We start from the raw sequence: 26147 nt of genomic DNA on the forward strand, positions 1-26147 counted from the left end.
GGTGGCGATATGCACAAAGAATGTGAATTGTCAAAAACAAAAGAAGAAAGTGAAAGTGGGGACTGATCATAAAAAAGGACTTATGCTGCCTTCACGTGCTATCGGAATTATCGTAAATATGAGTTTCCCACTCTGAAGTTGCACTTGAACGACCCCTTGAGTAGTAATTACAACTGGGAAAATCTGAGATAATTTTGATACACAAGTTTCCAAGATGGACGGAAGCGCAATCTTTCAACATGGTGGAGTAGAGTACGGTTTCTGTAGTGAATGACAGGTTTTATTCATTTTCATAATGCTTGCACTTTTGGTCATTCATTTATGTATATCAGCAACCATTTGATGCATATTGTACATTTTTACACCGTGAAAATAGCTTGTATTTGACCAGAATTCCACTATCATCAGCAGGCTGAGTGATATGTATTATGGTGCCAAAATAAAAGTTCCTCAGTAAATATGTATGAATGAACCTGGCATTGTCCATGTTTCCTGTTCTTTCCGACAACAAAGCACTTTAACACGACATACTCCTAATTACCACTTCAGAAGTGGGAAGTAGGATAATTTTGATAGCACATGAAGACAGCATTAAATATTTATCTGTTTCTCACCCAAACCTATAATATTGCATCTTAAGATATGGATTTAACCACTGGAGTCGTGTGGATTACTTTTATGCTGCCTTTATGTGCTTTTTGGAGCTTCAAAGTTCTGGCCACAATTCACTTGTATTATATGGACCTACAAAGATGAAATATTCTTCTGAAAATCTTTAATTTTGTATTCAGAAGAAGAAAGTCACACATCTGGGATGGCATGGGGGTGAGTAAATGATGAGAGAATTCTCATTTTCGTGTGAACTATCCTTTAAAGGCTTGTTTAAATTAGCCAACTTGCATTAAGTCACAGATCTTATTTCTGCGAGAATGGTTATAATACTGCTGCAGCTAACTCTGCAACTGATATTGTTTTCTTATTGTTGGCGTTTGTTGCTTTTTGATACATTTTGAACTTTTAAAATCATGCACGTCACGTTATTTATGCTCTGAGCGTATGCTCGTCGGTTCGGCGGTGTATCGGCCGTGTTCGGGTGACTCCGTGAAAAACACCCTAGCCTCCATTTTGCATAGTTACGAGTGTGTGTCGAAGGCTCCTCTGCTCCAGACATCAGTATCACACCGTGGAGAACGCTTTTCCTGCAATGGACGGGTAAGCATACATTATTTACAGAATAAGAGAAAACATATGATGTGTTTGAGAATAAGCTAAGCACATTTAAAACGAATTTAGTCACAATCTTTAGCGTATCGTGCAAGGCCGCGCGTGCAAACTGGTGATGCATCAGCTTACATCGGCTAATAATAACAACTGCACGTTAACTTCGCAGATCATGTATTACTTCTGAATAGATGCTATATGTATACACAGAAACAAACATTATGCTGGGTAATTAAATATCAGTCTACGATGGATTTCCTGCTAGTAGAGTAATATTTAATGTACAGTAATGTGCTTAAGCTGTGCGGCTAACGGTGCTGCTGCGCGTGAGGTTTCCTTTGTTTGAAATGTAACGGTCACTCGCTCAAATCGCGCTCTGACTATTAATAACACATATATAACTGAATATGACGTTATTACTCAATGTTTATATACACTCTTTTTTTAACCCTTGGTGTCAAACCCTCTGTTTCTCAGAGGTCCTTCGAGGACAAAAATGTCCACGTCATAAAACTGCCATAATAATATTATATATTAATATTATTTTCTACTTTCAATGAGTTAATTTTTTTTTAACCAACATCAGTCCTGATCATAACTATCAAATATTCATTCATTTTCAGGATTTTAACCCTTTAAATGCCAATTTGTTTACATAATGCCACTGTTGTTTTTTATGAAGGAAAAAAAATTAATTATTTTCCATATACTAATTTATATAATAAATTAGTATATGGAAGGACCTCTGAGAAACAGAGGGTTTGACACCAAGGGTTAAAAAAAGAGTGTATATAAACATTGAGTAATAATTCAGTTATATTCAGTTATATATGTGTTATTAATAGTCAGAGCGCGATTTGAGCGAGTGACCGTTACATTTCAAACAAAGGAAACCTCACGCGCAGCAGCACCGTTAGCCGCACAGCTTCAGCACATTACTGTACATTAAATATTACTCTACTAGCAGGAAATCCATCGTAGACTGATATTTAATTACCCAGCATAATGTTTGTTTCTGTGTATACATATAGCATCTATTCAGAAGTAATACATGATCTGCGAAGTTAATTTATATAATGACACTGTTGTTTTTCACACGCACACACACACAAAACTCACTCTGACATCCATACCAACACACCCACACAATTTTAGCTGCATCATTTATTCAGGGGGCCTACAGCAGTGCTCTATAATACAGCAAGCAAAAAATAGGAAAAAAGCATGTATTTGCTCCATAGGTTAAACATGAGGAAAATGGCGCCATCTGGTGGAAAATATAAAAAATTTTAATTTTGAAGCCAGGGCTCTGGAATGAAAGCATAATATCATATAATTCATGATTTTATGCTTTAATGGCACTGGGATCAAATGTTGCAGTTTTAATGGGTTTCAATTGGGACATTTTTGTCCTGAAAGTCCTGAGTGTAACTATTTTGTGTACACAGTGTATTATAGATTTATTATAGGAACTGAGGTTGAAATATCAAAATTCTCCCCAAAATACACACCTTTGGCAAAATGTATGCAGTTGCACAGCCAAAATGATCGAAAAGAGGGTTAAAATATAATTTGTTTATTATTACAAACAGCTAGCTGCCACATTTGATAGGTCTTAATAATGACACTAAATTGTTATCTTATTTGTTGTGTTTTATATTGTAACTATCGTAAATTCAGTATACCGAGGACATTCTGTATTCAATTGTGGTATTGTGTTTTGTCGATATGGTTTTGTGAGTCTGTAACAATTCAAACGGCACACAATTTATCTGCATTTTTATATTTTCTCTGTTCAGCATGGCCAGTGATGTTGCAGTTGGTGTGAAGGTAAGTGTTGTTTTATTCAGTAATACTTTTGTATTAAATTAGATTTTGTCTAATCCCCCACACGTCCCATATAATCTTGTAATGATGTTCTGTGAATATTTGATAGGGTCAACATCGAAATAATTTATTACTACATTTGAATCATTTGAATGGATTACTGAATCTGCAGTGTGCACCTGTGTCTTTCTAGAGAACCTCAGATGAATTGCTGTCTGGCGGTCTCTACAGCAGTCTAAATTCTTCAGTCACTGGTATGAGAAATTATTGTGGACATCAACAGTCAGTCTGGTTGGTCACTGGCCAATAGGCCTTTTCCATACTTCCGTGTTTCTCGCTGGGCATGGGGTGGCGGCCCTCGCAGGGTAAACTTACTTCCCGTATCAACAACGGGCATTAAAACGTGAGCAAGATCTGCTGAAATCAAAGTCTTCACACACATTAAATAGCGTGTAAATGTTTGATCTGACTTTTTGCTTTGTTGTCAACTCTACAGAGCTCTAATTAGGATCTTGATTATGGTAAACAACATTCTGACAACTTTGAGGAAGGCATAACGGGACTAAATCCAGCATATTCAGTGAGAAATTCAGACTGCTACTAGCCCTAGACTACACCGATTATAAATAACTTGTGAATTCGCTGTCATTTCATTCTCTGTGACTGTTTGGGTCAGCTCTGCATTATCACAAGTGAAAACAACACGATGTGTGGAGAAAATCATCAGGCAGCCTGCTCCCCTCCCTGTACAGCTCCAGAGTGAGAAGCAGCGCGTCTGATCGCTCGCACCATGGACACTTTCATAAACAGGGATACTTCTGTCATCTCTCTCTCCGTTATTACATCTCATTCACATGCTTCTGACACCATCATAAAACTGAGTGGGATAAAGTTAATGTTCGAGACGACATTCAGGATTAAACTCTGTGCTTTTCACATTATGAAGACAAACCAACTCAGATATACAAGTGCATCTGCTCTTTTGAGCACATGGCTCAAATGTCAAAACAAGATTTATTTATTTTTATTGTCATTTTATCATCCTTATAAATAAAAGAATGGAACCAAGACTGAAATGTTCAGGGAAAACATCCATTTCGTGACGTGTTTCACCCCCTATTTTTAAATGATTTTTGAAAACGTAGCTAATATTCTTACTCAGTTAATCTGTAATGGCTCTTATGGCTGCTCATCATTATCTTAAAGTCTAAACCTGCGCTGTAATATTCGATATAGTTCTTATGCCACGTTATGTACACGTTGTTGTTGTTGTTAAAATTAGTATTAAATACATTGTTTATTGCACAGTTCTTATTGCTGTCTGTTGATCTTTTACTGGGATGGTGGGGTTAATGAACATTTTATATGATTTATGAAAATAGGTAAATACACTTTAAACGGGACAAGTTGACTAACAAAATGTGATTATTTATACTTTTAAAAACAGCATTTAATATTTTTGGGAGTTTCGTACGAGGTTCATTTGGACATATTTAATTTTATTTGTATTTTTGTATCTGTGCTGGGAGTATATATAGCTTTTAAAAATGTATTTCCCGTGATATGGTGATGAGAGAAGGGAAACTGTTTAATGAATATTCCTGCTGAGACGGGAGCTGGCAAAGAAACCATCGCAGCGCTGCATTTGAGCACATAAACTCAAAAGAGACTGTGGCCTGAATAGCCGAATCAGTTGGGAAAAGATGATAAATAAGTTCTGTGTATATTATGTGTAAACAGACCATGCAGAACAGGTAAGAAGCATTATTAGAGGCAAATGTAAACAGCAATAGCCGCAAACCCATAGCGAAAGTAGCTTTACCCTGCTGTGATGTAGTTTCCGATTCCTGTGAAAAGGCTAATCTGATGATTTGGCAATGCCATCAATGAACAGTGAGATAATTGGGCATTCAAAGCATAATCCTGTCAGCTTTCATATACTTTATTAATGTGAAGTGTCTTTATTGAAATGGCTTAATACTGTTAAAGAGGTTCATTTGTGAGCTTTTAGAATAGTATGCATGAGTGTTTTTGGACAAAATGTGACATAAACCTGATAATATGTGGTAATAAAATGGACTTCAAATGTAAGCTTTTGGAATGCAGCTGTATTTCTGATTTATTTGACAGCTAATGGAAGTGACAGTAAAAAACTAAGGGTGGAGGACAGCATGGAGAGCCCACCGTCCAGAGTCATTCATATTCGGAAGCTCCCAAATGAGGTTTCTGAGACTGAGGTCATCGCCTTGGGTTTGCCCTTTGGAAAGGTCACTAATATCCTGATGCTTAAAGGCAAAAATCAGGTAATTTAAGGAATTTAAAACCATCCTTATTGTGACAGAAGGGAGATAGAGCTGCAATTAAATTCAGTGCTTAAAGGAATAGTCCACCAAAAAATGGAAGTTCATCATGTACACGCCCTTGGAACACAAAATTAGTAATTTTGTACTGGTCGCTCTATTCTGTGCAATTACAAAGAATGGGGACTAAAGCTTTGAAGTTTCAAAAAGGACAAAAGAGCACCATAAAAGTGGCCCTGAGGTCTTTTGAAGCCTTTTCAATAGCTTTGAGTGAGAAACGGGCTGATCATTCAGACTGATTTTTTGAATCATGAGTTAGCTACAGTATGGCTTCAAAAGACTTATAGTGTATAGTGAATATAGTGTATGAGTCAGATGGACTACTTTAATGATACTATTATGGTGCTTTTGCATCCTTTTTGGAAAAGTCCACATTCATTTAGAGAGAGAACAGTACATTTTTACAGGTTTAGAATGCCGTTAGGGTGAGCAAATGATAAATATGTGCATCTTGGTCACCTGCCATTCACTGTACTAATAAGTATCACAAATAGGGCTGAAACAATCAGTCTACGTTACCAACAATGTCGACAAAAAAAAAAAAATTGTCGACAAAAAGATTTAGTTGTCGAATGATCGTTTGATCTAAAAGCAAGTCGAAATATCTTAAATGTTGCTTCTCAGGTGAATGTATCTGTTTGAAGGATTTTTAGATATTTTTTAATGGAAAACAAGACGAAAACACTTGATAACCATAGGATTTTTTTGCATTGAACATTATACTGTATTAAATACAAATCCTGAAATTTAGTGAAGGTCATTTAGAGGTATTTTTTAAAAGGTGCTTTTGTTCAAATTTTTTTATTTTTAGTAAGCACATATTTAATACAGCCTCTTAATTCGAGGCACAAGCTGAATTGTCGGTTAAGAGCTAATTATTAATCCTTGCAGTAATCGCCTGAATAGTCAGATAATCATTCTAACAATCGATGGATTAGTGGATTATCAAAATAATTGTTAGTTGCAGCCCTAATAAGAAAGCAGTCGTTGTGCACATGCGTTAAACATGTAAGTTTTCCCTCTGGGTCAAATGAGTATACTTTAAAAGGCTGAGCACTCGACCACGTGCGAGGCGATCCGGAACACAGATAAACGAAGTAGGCCTATGCCCGAGCCTTTAGAAGCTGTTTTTGAAATTTGGGTGAACAAAATGTTTGCTTAACCATCTTTGCATTTTTTTGAACTCTTTCCCTAAATTAGGCATTTTTGGAGCTTGGAACAGAGGAAGCAGCTGTTACCATGGTGAATTACTACACAGCTGTTACACCTCAAGTGCGTAATGTCCCAGTGTTTATTCAGTACTCCAACCACAAAGAGCTGAAGACTGACAGTGCCCTCAACCAGGTTAGAATTCACAGGTTTTTATGTTTCATAGCTAAAGTCTAACAACAATAGAAGTCGTATAAGAAGTTTTTTCCTTTCCTTCTTAAGCGAGCTCAGGCCGTGCTGCAGGCGGTATCAGCGGTCCAGGAGGGCGGCTCTCCAAGCTCGGACACGGCAGGCGAGAATTTGTTAGCGCCTGCACCCAGCCCAGTGCTGCGAATAATCATCGACAATATGTTCTACCCAGTCACCCTGGACGTCCTCCAGCAGGTCAACTCCCGCAGCAGGCATCCATCTGGAATAAACTGTAGTTTAAAATAACAAGCCAAACGTATTTTTACACTCTCATACCTCTCAATTAACAGGACTTTGTGCTGACCTCTTTCAGATCTTCTCCAAGTTTGGGACTGTCATGAAGATAATCACATTTACCAAAAATAATCAGTTCCAGGCTCTTCTGCAGTTCAGTGATCCAGTCAATGCCCAGCAGGCCAAACTGGTGAGTGAACAAAGAGCAGGATTGAGACCAGTGCCAACTTCATAAATGTAAAATGATGTTATGAAATTTTTTATGTGATGGTTATGATCACAGGCAAATTATGATCCAATCATATGTTGGTTTAGTACCTTTCTTTCATTTATGTAATGAAATGACTGCAGTTGTCATTACTTGCAGAGGAGCATTTTTATTACTTTTAGCCAGGGTTTTACATTACAGTGCTGGCTGTAATTATTCTTATCCTTATTCACACATGTCATAGAATAAAACATATTTCCTTGCTCTTTCTGTCTCTCTTTCTTCACTTTATTTAAAGTCCTTGGATGGCCAGAACATATACAACTCCTGCTGCACTTTGCGCATCGACTTCTCCAAGCTGGTCAACCTGAATGTAAAATACAACAACGACAAAAGCCGGGATTATACCCGGCCTGAGCTGCCTGCAGGAGACGGCCAGCCACCTGTAGACCCATCTGTGGCTGCCGCTCTCAACAAAGACTCCACCTCCCTACTTGGTAAGGTTCATCCGTTGAAAACAAACTCACATTTCCGAATTTCACCTTTAAGACCCATCTTCCCTGTCATTCTCTGACATGCATCGCCATCTCCTGTCTGCCTAGCTTCAGTTTCAGAGCAGGGTACAGGTGTGAATGCTCTCTCTCTCTTGTGATTCATGAAAGTTTCATAGTTCTTTGTGGAAAATGGGTCAATGGTTCCTGAATCTCAATTCCGTCTAATTGATGTGTCATTCAAACACGTTGCTTTAAGATTTTGCCGCCTCCATGGCCCTAGTCTGTGTTTGATCCCGTAAGACTTTGACTGTACACGTTCTCCGTAGGTACTCCCTCTGGAATGGTAACTTCCTACTCTAGTGGTGGAGGGTTTCCATCTTCTCTAGGTACTTATGCTTTTATTTACTTTTACTTTTTATTTCCTAACCTTACTTGTATGCGCTCTTCCCTCTGAAAGACAGGGACTTCAGAATTGGCAGGGCTTTCATGTTGAATCCACCCCAACCATTTGTCCTGACTTGACATGCAAGATTCATAAACAGTGTCGCTGTTTGTCAAAGCATAAATCTGAAGCTGCAACAATAAGCCCTTCCATTCTGCATTATGGACCTGACGTAATAGATTGACACGCACACTAATTAGGAGCCCGCATTTCAGACAGACTGGCAATCCAAACTGCCAAACACAAGTTCCCTTTTGCTAAAGCAGAACGGCCTATTGAGCGGCTAACTACAGCAAGCAGAAAGGGCCGCAAAAAGTAATTTTGTTTTCGGATATTGCTCCAGAGCGTCAGTCTGTGTGAAATCCGCACAGATAGTGATCTGCCTGATGGCATATATTGACTCTGGGATGTGGGTTTGCCAGAGCTTTGTGGTATTGGCTGGGTAGCTGGATGTGCTTGCTGCAGTGGGTGCAGAAGGTAGACATGCATGGCCAGAGGGCAGATCCAACTGAGATTGCTGTCTGCTTTTTTAAACTGTATGGCTCACTGGCCTGACATGTTTTTATTTTTCTTTCCCCCTCTTTCTGTGTAGGGGCCATCAGCCCTCTGAGTGCAGCGGCCGCAGCGGCAGCAGCAGCAGGGAGGGTGGCACTGTCAGGACATTCAGGACCGGGTGGAGTGCTCCTGGTCAGCAATCTCAACGACGAGGTCAGTACACCTCACCAAAACACTCAGATACACACACACACATTCCTGCTGTCTCTGTTCACGGGCTTCTCATTGTGTCAGTCAGATCACAAGTATGTCTCAGGTTTTATATGTTCAGTCCTCATCTGTTAAAGGAATAGTTCACTCAAAAATCAACTCCAAAATCAAATCACTATTTACTCACCCTCATGTTGTTCCAAACCTTTTGACTTTCCCCCGCCTGTAGAACGCGGAAGAATTTTCGAAGAATATCCTGGCTGCTAGGGCGGTGCGGTATGGTGACATATATCATAGGGAGGAAATAAAATGACGACCAGTAGAGATTTGTATCGCGGTAGGTAAATATCTGAAATATATATATCTGAGTCCAGTGGAAGGCTGAGTTCAAAACAAATACCTGATGGATGGGTTTGCTCCAAAATAAATAAATAAAAAAATGCTGACGTTCAATTACAGAGAAGCCTCCTCTTTTTTGTTGTTGTTGTTGTATGCATAGAAAATAAAACATCAATTATTATTTTAATAATTATTTATTGATTGAGAATTTTATTTTATTATTGCAATGGACATGCAGGTGCACCATTAGGCTACTGGACATCGTTTTAAATAAAAAATAAACTTTCCTTACTTTTTCAGACGTTTTTGAATCACTTTTCATCAAAATAGATGTAAATTTAGGCTATATGCCTATATCTTCATCTATATCTTTATCGACCAAAACTTTAAAGAATATTGATATATAATTGTTTGCATATCGCTCACCCCTATCACATGGATATTTAATAAAAAAAATTGCTGATTTAAAAAAAAAATAAAAAAAAAAAATAAAAACAACTATAACGTGATATATACCGTTACCGTGATATGAATTTACTTATACCGTGATATAGAATTTTGGTAATATCATCCAGCACCACCGGCCGCTCTTATACATATAATGAAAGCAATAGGGACTTGGGCTGTCTTGCTCGAAAATGATAAAAAAACACCACATTGGCTTCAGAAGGTTTGGAATATATCCCACAAGTGTACTTTTATAGTGCTGTTTTGTCATTTTGGAGCAAGACAGCCCCAGTTTCCTTTCACATTCACTATATCTAAAAGAGTGGCCAGGATACTCTTCAAAAATTATTCTTGTGTGTTCCACAAATTAGTCATTGGTTGAGAACAAAAAAATTAGTAAATAACATTTTGGGGTGCACTATTCCTTTAAGAATCATTTTTGAGTTCAAAAGGCACTCTCCAGTTTTTCAACATCATCTTCATGACGTTTAGCAGCAGAGCAGGAATAACATTCTTGAAAAATAAGAGGAATTTATGTTGCAAGAAAACAGCATACAAAAAGGGGTTCTTGAAGATTGGAAATAGTTTCATTAAATAATGATTTTCCAGGTGTTAAACATCTAAATACACATCTTCAGGTGTTCCTTTATCCCTAAAAATGTATTCCTATATAAATATCATATTCTTCATATTGCCGGATGTTTTGAAGCTAATGCTGAATATTGGTTGAGCATCTTTTAAAATTCATAGAGGAGGAACATCCTCTCATCCTTAGTCATTACTTGAGTATAACTGCTTAAAGTGGCAATAGAAAACTTTCAATGGGCTAACTGATCAAGTATCAAACCTATTTTAGTAAAGTTCTATAACATGCATAAGAAGACTGCTCTCAATCAGAATGATGTATTCAGTCGCACACAATGAGCAATGAGCAGGAGACTTGTCTTTACATTACCTCAAATTGACCTGTCTCATTTCCATCCTCGTGTATTCATATATTATGCTTATTGTTATTTCAGCATATTTGCAGTTAGCTGATAACTGTAGTAGTTAATGAATTTCAACATGTAGCTCTTTGTTCTCTATTCTGACATTTATACTTGCAGAAATATACTGAAAGCATTCTCAGTAAGGTTCTCATCAAAATGGAGGGTCTCTCTGCAGTCTCTCCTCTGTGCATTCTGTGCAAATTTTGATCACTGTCTCTCCTCTCTCTTTATCTCTTCCCCCTCTCCCCTCTCTCTTGCTCTCTCACACTTTTTCCTGAGCGCTCTGTCTGGAAGTAATATCTAACTGTCTTTTCTCTCTGAGCTGTATCTCTCTCTTCCTCTCCTGATGCTCCACTGCCTCTCTCTAAGCTATTCAAAGTTGGTATGAAACATGGTAGCCCCACCCGCCTCTCTCATCTCTCTCACACTCTCTCTCACTATGATTTCTATGTCTTTTTGAAGTGTCCCAATAATTTCCCCATCATGGTTTTTGTTTTCCCAAACACTTGTGGGTTTGTGGAGTTTTCAACATGATGTGCTCTCTATTGATGCCATAACTCTGCAAGGTGGTTTTCATGCCTATCCGCTGCATGGCCCTGCTCCTTTACAGCTATATGCTGTTTTTTTCTTAATGCTTTCTCATGCTAAAGCCTCCCACATGCTTTGTCCGTCTCTCACTATTTGTGTGCTGCAGTTAGTCTGAGTGTCGGGTGACTACGTTTGGCGCAATTAAAGTCGGGGGAAGAAAAAGAATAAGAGAACCCTGCCATTTTCTGACCAAACTCCTGCATTTCCTATGTACTGACCTGTATATTATTTTTGTCCCCCCTTCCAAATTTTTTCTTGTTTTTGTTTTGTCCCATGCTGCTTCCAACCCCCTTCCTTTTTCCTCTCCTCTCCTCTCCTCTCCTCTCTCCATTGCCTTCCTGACTCCTCTGTGATTGGTTGGCCCACTCTGATCCCCTCCCCTGTCTCCCCGGCCTTCACCCATTCATGCTTTGTGCCTGAACCAAAACAAATGTTCCTCCTCGGATCAACTTGCCCCAATTAACTGCCTTGACCCATGCTCCATGACCACCTCACCATTCTACGGGAAACCACCCTTCGTTATGGATGATCTGTTCATCTCCGCTCTACCTCGACTCTTCTCTCTTCCTGTCTTATGCTGCTTGCTCTTCTCTCCTTCTAAAGATGGTTACGCCCCAAAGTCTGTTTACCCTCTTCGGTATGTTATCGTTAGCAATCTACCTCTTTTCGTTTATCTATTGTTTATTTCATTTCAGTTGATTTCTCTTTCAGTTATCATTTAAGGGTTAGTTAAAATCTGGCACTAGTGTAAAAGTTTCCTAGTTTTCCAACTTTAATTTATTTTAGTTATATATGCCAACTTTCAAATTGATTAATTATTTTTTTGTTTTGTTTTTCCTTGGCTTTTGAAGCCTCTGTCTCTATCTTGCTCTATCTGTCTCTTTTCATGTACAGCTTATATTAATGCATGGTTAATTATTTTGCATGTAGGCTTTTGTTTTCAACTTTGCCATATCACATGAGCTTGTTTTTTGGAGGGCGTATCAAAATAAGTTGTCTATTAGAAACACTGTGTTGGACTCTGGTGTAGATAATTTGGAAGATTTGTACCATCATCTTCACGTTTCATGTCAGAACCAGAGCTTCTGAAGCACTAACTTGTCCTTCCTGGTTCACTTCTCTCCTCCTCCCTCCTTTCCTCCCTCTTCCATCTGCCTCTCGCTTAACTGAAGGTGTCTATGGTGATGTGCAGCGCGTGAAGATCCTTTACAATAAGAAGGACAGTGCTCTTATCCAGATGTCTGATGGAAACCAAGCCCAGTTGGGTAAGGCTGACATACTCTTCAGAACTACCACAGTGTATTACTGAAACCTCTTTGTGATAATGTTAACATTTCTTATATGATTAAATAATGATGCACATTATTGGAAATTTTATTTAAAATTTTACATAATTCCACCTTTGAGCAAGACAAAGATCTTTTCCTGTCTTCTTGATCTAGCTATGAGCCATCTGAATGGGCAGAAGATGTATGGAAAGATCATTCGTGTGACCGTCTCCAAGCACCAGACAGTACAGCTGCCCAGAGAGGGGTTAGATGATCAGGGCCTGACCAAGGACTTCACGAGTTCCCCTTTGCATCGCTTCAAGAAGCCTGGATCTAAGAACTTCCAGAACATCTTCCCCCCTTCGGCTACACTCCATCTCTCTAACATCCCGTAAGTATCAAGGTTACCACGGTCATGTAAAACCTTATCATTGAACTTTATTATGTCAAAGAACGGAACTTTCAAATTGTGTTGTCCAGGCCTGGAAAAGTCATGGAAATGTCTATATGAATTCATTTTTCTAGTAACACTCTGCTCTAAAATGTTGAATCAATTCCATCACCTAAATCTTGCTCTTGACATGAGCTTGTGTAGAGCAGAACTTGTTTGCAAACCATGATGATGGAATTTGTGTGTAATTTTTTGTTGTTGTTGTTGAGTAGATTCAGTTAATTGGTCACAAATTTGTCTGAAAGATTTATTAGCGAATCAGTGGGTTGTGATTTTGAAAATCACAACCCACTGAAAAATTCATGGAAATTAATTGATCAAAAAAGGTGGGAACCCTAAAGTATGCAGAATACACTGAGAACATCTTCCTGAACAATATTTTTGCACACTTCATTGAAAAAACACTTTAACTCATAAGAAGACTTGTTGGTAATGGCCTTGCAGACTTGTACAATCAGTATGCATGCAAAAGCATGAATTAGTGGTGCGCTTTCAGCAGATTTAACAATTTTATTAATACAATTTGTGTATTATTCGGGCATGAATCTCAGGCCAAGTGCTGGCCATCTTTTTAACATTAATTCTCTATCTTTTACTCACATTTCAAATATCTTTGGCTAAAAGTCTGAAATTAAAATGTGGCAACCAAAGAAAAATGTACCTTTTTTTATTGGTACATGTATTATGACAACATTTTACTATTTACTCTGGGAGAAAATGCTAAAGTGATTGTTTCCCCTCCAGTGAAAATGTGACAGAGGAGGATATACGACTGCTCTTTTCAAACTCCGGTGGAACAGTGAAAGCATTCAAGTTTTTCCAGTAAGAACCCTCAGTGTTCCTGGCTGTATCAGTTGTTGTTTTTTTGTTGTTGTTGTTCATTAGAACAGTTTTAAGTCATCGTTTTGACCGTCATGTTCGTTTTCCCATCCAGAGATCGCAAAATGTCTCTGCTGCAGATGTCCACAGTGGAGGAGGCAATTCAGGCACTCATCGACCTTCACAACTATGACATGGGGCGTGGCCATCGCCTGAGAGTGTCCTTCTCAAAGTCCACCATCTGAGGATCTCCTGGTGCTCTGTCACGTTCCTCTCTCCCCCAGGAGCCTCAAGTCTAATTTTTATCAGTCATTCCTTAACACGATATCAAAAACTTCAGTGAGAATGGCCCTTGAGCAGAGCACTCGCTCTGAATCTGCTCCTACTATTGTTTGTGTTTGGCCAGCTGTTACTCTCAAAAAGGAAGTATATTTTCATTATAGGATGGATTGACAAAAATGTGCCTTACTTAGCAAAATAGCGTCATCTTTTTGCTCCCATTGCTGCAAATAATAGAAGTTAAGGCACATTATGTGGTATGAAATAGGAAATGTAACAATCCTGCTCTGTTTTTAAAATGTATTTAGCTCTTGCCCAACATCCTCACATCAGGTCATTTCTTGAAATCCATTCAACCTTTGAGAGCTAATTAGCTTGCTTTGCTTCAATCAAGACAAAAGCTCAATTATTTATAATGTATTGAATTAAAGATAAGTGACAGAATTTGATGGAATGTACTCAAAGCTGTAAATGTTACTGTACATTTTTGTTTCTTTTATTTGGGGCTGTAGTACATTTTTGATCTGGCACCCAAGGTACTTTTATGATCGAAACCTGTGGTAAAAAACAAAACAAATGACGGAGGGGAGCATAGTTTGTAATATGTAGTACCTGCTTTGATATTTTTCACTCACCTTTGCTTCAGTGAATCCTTTAACCCTCTTTTTAAATCATGGAGCATGTGCTGATGGATCTTGGCAGTTGCATGTATTTGAAGTTTTGATGTCACATTAATGTAGGGACTGTTGGGACCAAAGTAAATGTGCCTTTTAGTCTTACTTTATTCTTTATTGTACAAAACTCTTTTATTCAACCTCTGAAATATTTTTATTGAGGGGGGAAAAAAATCATACTTACAACTGACATCACTCAGATAAATGATCCTTAATTGTCCTTGATTGTTGTTGTTTAAGGGGAATCAATCACTGATGACCTCAAATGGTGTATCATTTATTTGAAAAACTACATATTTGTGGTGTAGGCCTGGGAAACCGAGGGGGGATGGTATTCTGTATATTTTCTACATTAATTGAGTTTTTACATCTTTAGAAATGTAAAATTCAGTATAGAAGTGGCACAATTAAAAGTTCATTTTTCTACCAAGCTTGTGCTTAACGGTCCCTGTGTGGTGTAGTGGTTTTACCTTGTAGCATGCTGAATAAACTCTTCTCGCTCTGTATTCACCTCTGCCTCTCTGCTGTCTCTTTCTCTTCCTCTTCTCTGTATCTCACTTAGCTCTATTTCTCTGATGCATTCTGTCCATGGTGAAGGACAAGGCTCACTTGCCTGTGTATAAAATTATATTTGCACTTGTTATCTAAGTTTAAGTTGAACTAGGTACCAGTGTGCCTGTATCAGTTCCCCATAATCAAGCATCTTGGAGAGGGTCAGATTGGTACCTGTGGTTAGTTGTATGCAGACTGCTACAGTAAGTTAGAGAAAACAGCAATGGGTTCTCTGAATTGTAAGGTTATGACCTTAATCAACTGACACACAGACTTGAGCTAACAATAAGGAAAACATTTCAGCTCCATTTTTGTGAATGAAAAGAAAATGGTATTAACAGAATACTCTGGGAGAATGTCCTGTGGACAGAGGACACCAGTTTAGATCTTGTTTAATGTTTTTCCGTTTTATAGATAAAAACACAAAGCTTTCAAAGAATAGGTTGGTTTTTCTTAAACATAAAAGGGATTCAGCAAAATTTGGAGGGTTGTGTTGCAGTCACTGGGATTAGGTACTTGGCATCATGAAATAAGAATGCAAAGGCATTTTAGATTTTGCAGTATAGAGCAGTGTAATAAGGCTGCCTCCACTTGAAGGTCTTTCCAACAGAACAGTAAGGCCAAAACCACGCTAATATGTTTCCTAACGTCATTGTTCCCCAAAATGTGCAGTAATGGATAGTGTTTATGAAATGCTGTTTTCGGTGGGGAAAAATGCTGTTCTAGGGTGGATGAGAGGTGTAAATGTAGCAAAATGAATGCGATTTCAAACGAAAACATTTTAGGCAACGTCCACACTAATACATTTTAGTTTGAAACTCATTTTGCTATGTTTACGCCTCTTATCTACAATGAAACAACGTTTTCCTCCACCAAAAAACAGAGACTTTTAAAAACGCACTCCATAACTTCATATTCAGAAAACTGACATTAGTTTACTGAAAATGGAAGTTTTCAAACTTAAACAGGTTAGTGTTGAATGTGGCGTAAGCCAAACATTATTCAAAAAGCAACAGTGAAAGTGTGTAAAGACATTATGTTAAACAGGTTTTAAGTGGCCAGCAATATGCAGCCCACAGAACACCTGTGGAGGGATCTGAAAGTAACCAGAGGTTGGGAGAGAGCAGTTTTCATTTTGGGAGAAATTAAGTAGACTGGAACACACTGCCAGTGTATTTACACATCAGGTACCTTAAGGACCTCATCCATGGATACTCCTGCACTACAAGCTGTGCTACCACAAAGGCCTACAACATCTACAGTGTAAATAATTCCAATGCCATTTTGTTTCATGTACTAGTTTAAAAGAATATACTGCATTCTATGTAAAAATCTATTCAGTTTGACTGTCCTACTGTATTTTTTTTTTTTTTTTAATAACAGTTTAAGAACAATAATTTTTTTTTTTAACTGATAGATTCTTTGTTTTGTTCTATTTGTTGTGATTTTAATGCCAATATGGCCACCACTGTAGCTATTATTAGGCACTTTTCCACCATTGGGGCGAATGGTTATTGTTGAGGGCCCGTGCCTTTCCGTACTTTTCCAGGCCTGTGGCATGGTAACAGTAGCAGTTTTATTCCACTGTGGTGCTGCGAAATAAGGATTAGAATGGATGCATTAACTCCATAGACCTCAATGTATTCAGTCATGTTGAAACCCCTGTAGCTAACGCTTCTGTGAATTCCATGCTCAAGTGGAAATGCTACTGAAACTGTCTGACTTTGCTCAGAACCGTTCAGCCTAATGGTGGAAAAGCACTTCATTTGTGCTCCAAACCATACTTGAACATTTGGTTATTTTTGATTAAACTTTTTTCAAATGTGCAAACTAAACCTAACCACCCAGCTTGGAAGCTCAGGCTTATTTTTCAAGCTTTGGGATCTTGTTATCGTGAAGTGAATATTCTGAATGTCAAAGTTCCCTTGAGCAATCCATGCCAACTCTGCTCATTGTGTTGTTGCAAGGCCATCTGTAACTCTCCATGTAGCCTTTAATATTGTTCATGCCAGAAGAAAAGGACTGCTGTTATTCCCTGCTGTGAGAAAAAACTGCCATGAACAACATTGTATTTGTGAAAGACCTGTATAACCCAGGGTAAGTCGGTTCAAAGACCAGAAAGGCAAAAAAATAAATAAATACAATTCTATTGACGTACCAATTGATCTGATTTCCTTCAACAACTGATATAAATGCAGCAGAATTGTGGAGGTCTATAGAGGGACTTCATTTACATTTATTCATTTGGCAGACGCTTTTATCCAAAGCGACTTACAAAAGAGGAAAACTTAAGCGAATCATCTTAAGGAGACAGTGGTATGAAAAGTGCCATATTACAAAGTTTCACTAGCATCAGAATAGTAGTATTTAACACAGAGTAAAGGGCAACAATATTTTTTTTAGTGACTGGTTAAGTGCTCGTGGAAAAGATGTTTTCCCTATCTGTCACTCACTCGACGTTGTGTCGATGTAGTGACACTAGGGGTCACACTTGGGAGCCCCAAACACCTCTGCTTTTTTGAAAAAAGACCAATGGGAATTGGCGAGTGGAATTTGCATGCCACTCCCCTGGACATACGGGTATAAAAGGAGCTGGTATGCAACCACTCATTCAGATTTTCTCTTCAGAGCTGAGCGGTTGTATTCAGTGCACTGAATTCAATTCCCTCCAAAGATGCACCTCAAAACTGCTGGATTTATGGCGCATTTCAGCGGCTTCTCCCCCTCTGCAACCGTGGAGTGCAGAGAACGCCCCTGGGCGCTTCGGCAGAGCGAAAATAAGAGAGTATATTCTAAAACAGTATATTTTCATTCATAAAAGAGCGGCACACACGGAACGTCTTTTTAAAGAAGCCTTTCCGTTTGTGTGTTATTCCTGGTTGCGGTCATTATCTCTCTGCCTCTGACGGCCACGATCGCTGTCTTACGTGTCTGGGCGCTGCCCACGCGGAGACATCGTTCGTGGATGAGTCATGTCCTCATTGCAAGAACATGACCATGGCAACGTTGTGGTCACGGCTTGCTTTCGTAAGAAACCACCCCAGCAGCTCCCCACACCAGTCCTTCTACCTACCGCTGGCTTGTCTCAGGGTGAGTTCGACCTCTCGTTCGGAGCTCGGGAAGACGATGAGTTATCGAGCGCAGTATCGGAGAGCTGGCTCGTCCATTCTGAAGCAGAGGCTTCGGCTTGGCCTCCTCCTTCGGGAATGGTTGCCCAGTCTCAGGCCGATGCGGAAATGACGGACATGCTTTACTAGGCGGCCATGAGTGTTGGGCTAGAGTGGAACCCTCCACTCTCCCCTGAACCCTTGCGGCTCGACAATTGGTACCTGGGCTCGGGGCGCCACCCACGGCCACGCTCCGCCCCCGTTCCTTTCTTTCCAGAAGTGCATGAGGAGCTGACAAGATCGTGGGAGGCACCTTTTACTGCCCAATCCCGGCCTTTCAGCTGCCCCGCTCTCACTACCCTCGATGGTGGAGCGGCCAGGGGGTATTCGGTGATCCCCCAGGAGGATAAGGCGTCCGAGGCTCCCGTCCAGGGCCTGTAGGTTTACATCGTCCCTGACAACCAGGGTCTACGGTGTCGCTGGACAAGCTGCCTCTGCCCTGCATGCCATGGCTCTCCTGCAAGTACACCAAGCCAAGGCGCTAAAAGAGCTGCACGAGGGTAGTTCTGACCTGGGATTGATGCAGGAACTGCGCTCGGCGACTGACCTCGCTCTCCGGGAGACAAAGGTCACGGCGCGGTCTCTCGGGCAGGTGATGTCCACCCTGGTGGTCCAGGAGTGCCGCTTTTGGCTCAACTTGGTTGAGATGCGAGAGGCTGACAAGGCACGGTTCCTTGACGCCCCCATTTCCAAGGTTGGCCTGTTCGGCGACACCTTCGAGGACTTTGGTGAAGAAGCAGACGGAGACCATACAACACATCCTGCCCCGGCGCGGTTCAAGATCCCACACCCCGTCTGCTCGTCGCCAAGGGTGTCCTCCTGCAGCAACAACATCGGCTCCGCCGCAGCCTGCCCCCGTGGCCCGGCCCTGGCGTGGAGCCCAATGCAGGAAGCAGATGCCACCTGTCTCACGGCCGGCCGCTAAGAACCCGAGGAAGGCTTCGAAGTGCCCCTGTGATGGGCGACCCAGGGGCGAGGAGACCTGCTTCTCTTGAGCTGGTGAACAGACCACTCCATCCTCCGGTGGAGGGCCGGGAGGAGAAACTTTTGTTTAATTTGTTGCCGCATGCCCAAGAGGCTGCGGTACCTAAAGGTTTGACAAAAAGTGGTTTTCTCGTTTCCTGGGTCACATATCTGGTGCGCACGGCTGTCGTTACGACCACCGTCCACCGTCCCATTTTAGCAGGTATGGTCTCCGCAGTGTCTTCCCCTTGGCGTAGACACTTATGACTCCCAGTCAGTTAACAAATTCCACTTTTTTGGGGGGAAAAAAGAGGAAAAGAGGCCTTGGCTGGGCAGTCTACTTGTTCCTGAAGGACTGTTCGATGCTCATAAGAGCATTGGGGGAGGTTACATGACGGCCTGGTGCGCTGGCTACGAGGCACACAGCGGTCTGGCCGTCTTGCACCGCCAGTCCACATAACACAGCTCAGATAGTTGTGGCGTTTTTTTATAGGGACCCCTAGTGTCACTACATCGACACAGCGTCGAGTGAGTGACAGATAGGGAAAGTCACGGTTACTTTTGTAACCTCTGTTCCCTGATAGAGGGAACGAGACGTTGTGTCCCTCTTGCCACAATGCTGAACTACCTGCTGAAATGGCCGGGACCTGGTCTCGGCTCCTCAGCACAAAACCTGAATGAGTGGTTGCATACCAGCTCCTTTTATACCCAGATGTCCAGGGGAGTGGCATGCCAATTCCACTTGCCAATTCCCATTGGCCTTTTTTCAAAAAAAGCAGAGGCATTTGGGGCTCCCAAGAGTGACCCCTAGTGTCACTACATCGACACAATGTCTCTAAAGTAACCATGACGTTTTTAGCCATTTTTTGAAGACAGAAAGTGAGTCAGCCAGAAAGTGAGTCAGCTTCATGGATGGAGTTGGGAAGGTAATTCCACCAACATGGTACGATGAAGCCGAAAGTCCGGGAAAGTGTTTTGGTGCCTCTTTGTGTTCGTACAACAAGGCGACGTTCCTTAGCCGACCGCAGGCTAAGGAAGTGGGCGCTTAGCTCTGCAGAAATGATTTTAGGTATGCTGGAGCAGACCCAGTGTCTGTTTTGTATGCCAGCATCGGAGCCTTTTTCATCAGAATTTGATATACGTGCATCAACCGGCAGCCAGTGAAGAGAGACAAGGAGTGGTGTAACATGCACTCTCTTTGGTTCATTGAAGACCAGATGTGCTGCTGCATACTGGATCATGCAGTTCTAAATAGGAGGAGTCTTCTATTGTACGGTAACAACACATTTCACATGCTGGTTCAGAGTAGTTTTACTACTGTAAGCACAGCAATAGTGTCACTGTCCTACCCTTCTTAGTCTTTGTAGGTCAGTGTCAAAATGATTTCCCAAAGAAAATTTAATATTTAGGAGAGACAAGTATGATCATTCCACTGTCTTTACTTTGGGAAATTGCCACTGGTATTTAAGGGTGCACTGGGTTTGAATTATTAAACACCTCTCTGATCCTCAGCAGATTTAAATAGCATAGTGTAATTATGACCCAAATGTCAACAGACTCCATGGTTCTCTGTATATTAAATATATCTCCTGCCATTCTCCATATATCAATTTATTTTGCCTTTAATCACTTCCTGTTAGGTGAGATGCATGCCGGTTTGAAAATTTCACTTTCTCCAAGGTTTGTACCCCCTGTAGTGTGAATTGGCGAACAGCATTGTGTTATATATTATTATTATGTGAAGTTCAGGATCTGGAATAAACTTGAGTGAGCAAAAAAAAAAAAAAAAAAACTACAGCTCATCAATGTAACTGCTGTCATTCTGTGTATGTACTGCAGAGCTAGTTTAAGTCTGTGTAGCATTTAGACATTGAGGTAAATGCTTATGTCTTGTATGCCAACAGTTCATGGCAGCAGTACAGTTTGTTTATGACAGAACAGCTCTGTCAGCGAGGACTGAGCGCAGTATCACCTACATGAGATTCACAGTTGGCTCAGGGGCTCAACAGAAATGTGAATGCCAGGCATCCAGAATGACATCTTTTTTACCCACACTGACATATCTAGAGCTCCAAAAACAAGGGGGGAAAGACAGTGGATGAAATGTGTACAGGACGGTTATTCACAGATTAAAGCCAAATCTCTCAGGTCACACAATATGAGGTAGTGATTCCCCAAATCAATTGGGCATTTATCTCTATGCAAATTACATGATGACCTTGCATTTATTTTTAATGACTCAAGAGTTCTGCTGTAAGCTGCAGAGCATTCACAGTGAACAAGAGCTCACCGCTGTGAATGTTTTAATTTCCGTATTCAAATCATTGAATAATACCATAGAGACTATGCAGTTATTTTGTGCTAAGTTAAACTAGATCAGCTTGATTGGTCAGCTCATCAAGTATAGAAGTATACCTGCAATTGCGGGACACTTTGAAATTTAGATGGCTCCAGCAGGACAATTTTAAAACTAATTTAAAAATAAGTCTTGCAGATTTGGCCTGTCAGATGTAATATAAATAATATACAAGTGTCTCACTATAAATCCATCTACCCTGATTAACAGTAAAAAAAAAAAAAGAGAGATGCTTTGGAGGAATGTTTCCATTCAAAGTGACAACTTCAGGGTTTATTCAAGTGATGGTTAGTATTTTTAGGCAGGGTAGTACACAGAATTTAGTTATGTCCCAAAAGATGCACTATACACTGTGCAGCCGTTTAATAGCTGAAGGAAGTGACATTTCAACTGCACATGATGTGTTTCTGCTAGCTTTAGTGTGTTAGCCAACGTAACTTCAACACTTATCTCTCAAATAATGCACATATTCACATAGCATGGGGCATAAAGCATTCTACTCACATTTGTAAGGTGCTGCCTTCACAGAAGTTAACTTAAAAAACAATCTTTACCTGGAAAAAGATTTACTGTAATGTAATTAAATAATTGCGATTCAAATCTTTCTTGGATATTTTCTTTTCGTTAATCAGAAAACAAGGCTGCTTCTTAATGGCTGAAAATGGAGAAACATGGAGATGCTTTTTGGCATCAAAATGTGTAGTTCCTAGACCCCTGGATTAATTGGCTGACATTTGGCTATTTTGAGCTGTACCTGATTGGCAGTTAAACAGGAGTGGGTTATACTTCAACATGATCACACACAAAATCGACATGTTTATTCTGAAAGTTCATATACCCTGAAATCAACCCCATTCTGCTGAATTGCTGACAAGTTCCATACCCCATCAGACATTTTTGCATCAATTTAAATTAAGCAACTTCTGAGACATGGTTTCTGGTCTTATGGGAAGTAAACGTGTTCACATAAACAATGGTGAGTGTGTTTTGGAGGTTGCATTTTAGGAGCAACGGTTGAAAAAAAAGCAGACTGATTTAGTGACATCAATAAGCTCATGTTTTGTGTGACAGACTTCAATCCTTTAGATATACATGATGATATTGAAATTTACGCTCATTTACATTTACAAGAGAGAACATTATGTAAAAAACGTACTTCTTAGCAGCTCTTCAGCATGAAAACAATTTAACGGTTCACTTTCTGGGGTGCGTAGCCCTGTGTCAAGTTTCAACAAATACAAAATATATAGGATATTAAAATGAATAAATGTCAATTTTTCCAGCCTGTTGGGGTTCGAATTTTGGTAAACACAGACCTCTTTGAGCAGCAGAACTTTCGACCTACAATCGCTGAATTCACAGTGCAAGTGTTAGTTCTAAAATCTACCAACAGCTTTGTCAATGGATTTTTCTTTTACCAAATAATTTGAGTCATTTTAGAGTAAATATTTGTTCAACAATTTGTGTAAAATAAGTGTTCAATTAAATCTAACAATTTTGTGTACATCTAATTTGTTCTCATTAAATTGTATTATTTATACTGTCATGATATACAGAGCAGACAACGGGGAATACTCAACTGATCAAACTTTTTTTTAACACACATCAACTTCGAATCACTGATTTACAAGAAGGGGAAAGAGAGAAAATCACAGTTGTGTTTGGCTACTGTACACGGCTCACTCTGGGTTAATCACGCAAACACAAAAAGTTCTGCTTCGCCTCCAAGTAGGTTTAATTGAGGTTCATGATAAAAATGATGAGACTCCACAATCTGATGCAGATTCGATTAAAGACCTACTTATTTTTGACAATAAACATTTATCGCTATATCTCAGTGGTGATGCTGACTGACTGCTAAAGAATAAAATCAAGTTGTAATAAGTTCAAAGGAATGAGGAAGTGGGAGTTCGCTTAACAGCGCAATGGTGCAGCTTCAGTTCAAACTCAAATAACTCAGGTAAACACACGGCATCGGCCAACACATACGAACAGCATCTCGGTCGGTCGGTCGGTCTCTCTCTCTCTCTTCTTAAAAGCCCCAACCACTCCTCACTGAAACACAAGACAGGTGTTAAGCACAGATGGCAATAATTTTCCACTCATCTCCCCCACTTCACTCTCCACAGCATGGAGCTCGGCCACGCCCCCGCCTCCACACAAGTTTAACCTGATCAAGAGATGATTCTCCCCCTCATTTCGGGCTCATTTAAACAATGCTGTAAAATCTATTTCATAGCCATTGTAAAAGTAAAGATCTATTGTGAGTGAGGGGGATTGCCATCGGACCATATCTCCTTTTGTGAAGAAAAAAAAAAAAAAAATCCAATCGATCTGCTGAAATCTGGGCTCAAAGAGAGGCAACACAAGCTTGCTTCTTTGCTTCAGCTGCCACTGCCGATAGGCTGTAGCTTAGAGACCATTTTATCCCTTTTTAAAGTAATCACCCCCATTACAATCTATCATTGCATTTGTCTTGGGAACATCACTTAACCTGCTTTCAGCTATGCTCTGTGCAGGGAGGAGACTGAGCTCTGGTGAAGAAGACCGACCTGCGCCCAGCTCAGCTGGTAAGTTGTCATGAACGTGACTGTACAGTCGGTTAACACCGCTACCCCTTTGAGAACCTGTAGTGCAGCTCTTACCACAGGGGAAGGAAGAGGGTGCTCAGAGGCTATCGGGCCAGCCTCATGGTGGCTTTTACAGAGACTGTGAAGCTTTAGGGGTGTTCCAAGGCTTGGCAGGGAGGTGCATTCTGGAGTCAGCCTGGATCTGGCACGCATGGGGAGAGCAGGCCAGGAACAAGCTCTGGCATAATGGCTGACAAAATGAGATTAGCGTTGGCCAGTGTTCCACAGACATCCTACCTCCAACAGCCTAATTTAATCAAAGCAGCAAACAAGAGTTTATACCTTTATGAATGGGACAGAGCCACAGTATTGAAAACACTGACAAGCCCATTGTTGCATCCTGAAGAGGATTTTTTTTTTGTGCACTGCATGCGATTGTTACCTTAAAAATCAATTTCTACCTGATCTAACTTTTACATTTACTGTTGTCGGTGTAACCTAATGTAGTCAGGTTGATTCAGTCATGTTAAAAATATTTTTGACAAGAAAACAACAGTTTTTTTGAGACATTAACACAGTTAGGTGTATCATCCTTGCCCACTGTGAGAACTGATGTTTAAGAATTTAAATTTGAGATTTAATCCTTCATATTTGATATGAAATGTAAATTTGTTAAACTCATTTAAAGAGACTTAATTCTGTACAAGTTCCAATTTTAGGGATAAACAACTGATAAAAAATAAGCAAACAAACACAAACTAAAGAGTAATTAAATTAAAACATAGTAAATCACCAATGTCTGCCTTTGTTTTGTGATTTTTCTCCACTCCTGCAGTGAAGCACCTAATCATTTGCTGCCATGGCTCAGTGTTGTTGTCTCTCTCACCTCTTCAGGCTTTTATAGTGGAGAGGAATGAAAGGCTCTCTGCCAGCTTCCTGCCAATGCCAATTAGCCCAGGTCGGAGGTCATGAGTCTATACAGCACTCACGGGTGGCTCCAATTCGCTCCAGCTACGCCATGCTAATAGCTTTAATGATTATTGTCGCATTCACATTTACAACTGTGGGGGTAACAGCAGCTGAGGATACAGTCAAATTAGATTTGTCAAGGGACAGGTCAAACCCATAGAGAATATGATTGTGGGAATCGGGGGTGGGCAACAGAAGCTGGTAAAAAGTTAATGGCGTCGGTATATTGGTAGCACTTCTGGAAGTTTTCCCTTAGACAATTTAGACAATATAAATACTCTTTAGATTTCCTAGTGAACTCGGTCCATTGGGTCTAACATAATAAGATGTTCTGGGGTTACTGATGTGAAATTGAACCACAGTGCAGTCTTTGAACAGTTCTAGTTTTCCCATGTAATGTTCAAAGCATGGTACCCTCTACTGGTTAACACATGGAATTTCCACTCAAATCCCAAGGACTAAGAGAAGGCAGGCAAAGCTCTAAAAAGGGGTGAGAGCTCTAAACTGCCAGCAAAGATATAGGGAGCCCTTAACCTAACACTTTCCTAACACTAACCGTGTGTGGAAGTGACACCCACTTTTGGAGTTGACGCATTTGGAGATCTCCGGCCTAGAGTTATACCTACTTGAAGCCTAATGCAAGGGTGGCAAAGCTAGGTGCTTCAAAAATCAAGATGGATGGTGGAATATTCTCTGTTCTGGTCTGTATAAATAATTATCTGATTATGGGGAAACATACACTTGGTATAAACGGTATTAAAAGAAATTCTATTGTGAAAAATATTTTTTTATTGCTTAACAGAGATTTCTGTCTTAAGATTACTTTT

General features: G+C 40.1%; 1 protein-coding gene across 3 annotated transcripts; it reads left to right on the top strand.

Annotated features, from left to right (window-relative positions):
• Nucleotides 1-1092: 1092 nt before the first annotated feature.
• ptbp2b (polypyrimidine tract binding protein 2b) lies at nt 1093-15253 on the top strand. 3 transcript variants are annotated; one of them, XM_051700412.1, is made up of 15 exons: nt 1093-1212; nt 3021-3051; nt 3242-3302; nt 5179-5351; nt 6609-6752; nt 6840-7001; nt 7120-7230; nt 7547-7745; nt 8069-8128; nt 8777-8892; nt 11856-11889; nt 12425-12517; nt 12695-12911; nt 13716-13793; nt 13906-15253. In XM_051700412.1, the coding sequence occupies exons 1-15, from the start codon at nt 1205-1207 to the stop codon at nt 14033-14035; spliced, it is 1617 nt and encodes a 538-aa protein (XP_051556372.1). In that variant the 5' UTR covers nt 1093-1204; the 3' UTR covers nt 14036-15253. The 3 variants fall into 3 exon arrangements, with proteins under 3 accessions (XP_051556372.1, XP_051556373.1, XP_051556374.1); XM_051700413.1 differs by lacking the exon at nt 8069-8128; XM_051700414.1 differs by lacking the exon at nt 5179-5351 and having other exon boundaries at nt 1154-1212.
• The last annotated feature ends 10894 nt before the right edge of the window (nt 15254-26147 follow it).

Source organism: Myxocyprinus asiaticus, chromosome 6 (genome assembly GCF_019703515.2).
Source record: "Myxocyprinus asiaticus isolate MX2 ecotype Aquarium Trade chromosome 6, UBuf_Myxa_2, whole genome shotgun sequence".
NCBI lineage: Eukaryota > Metazoa > Chordata > Actinopteri > Cypriniformes > Catostomidae > Myxocyprinus > Myxocyprinus asiaticus.

What these genes read in the sequence shown, in the direction of transcription:
- ptbp2b (XM_051700412.1), top strand. An exon ending in ATGCCCAGCAGGCCAAACTG is followed by an intron (nt 7,231 to 7,546) that starts GTGAGTGAACAA and finishes CTTTATTTAAAG; the next exon opens with TCCTTGGATGGCCAGAACAT. An exon ending in TGGAAACCAAGCCCAGTTGG is followed by an intron (nt 12,518 to 12,694) that starts GTAAGGCTGACA and finishes TTCTTGATCTAG; the next exon opens with CTATGAGCCATCTGAATGGG.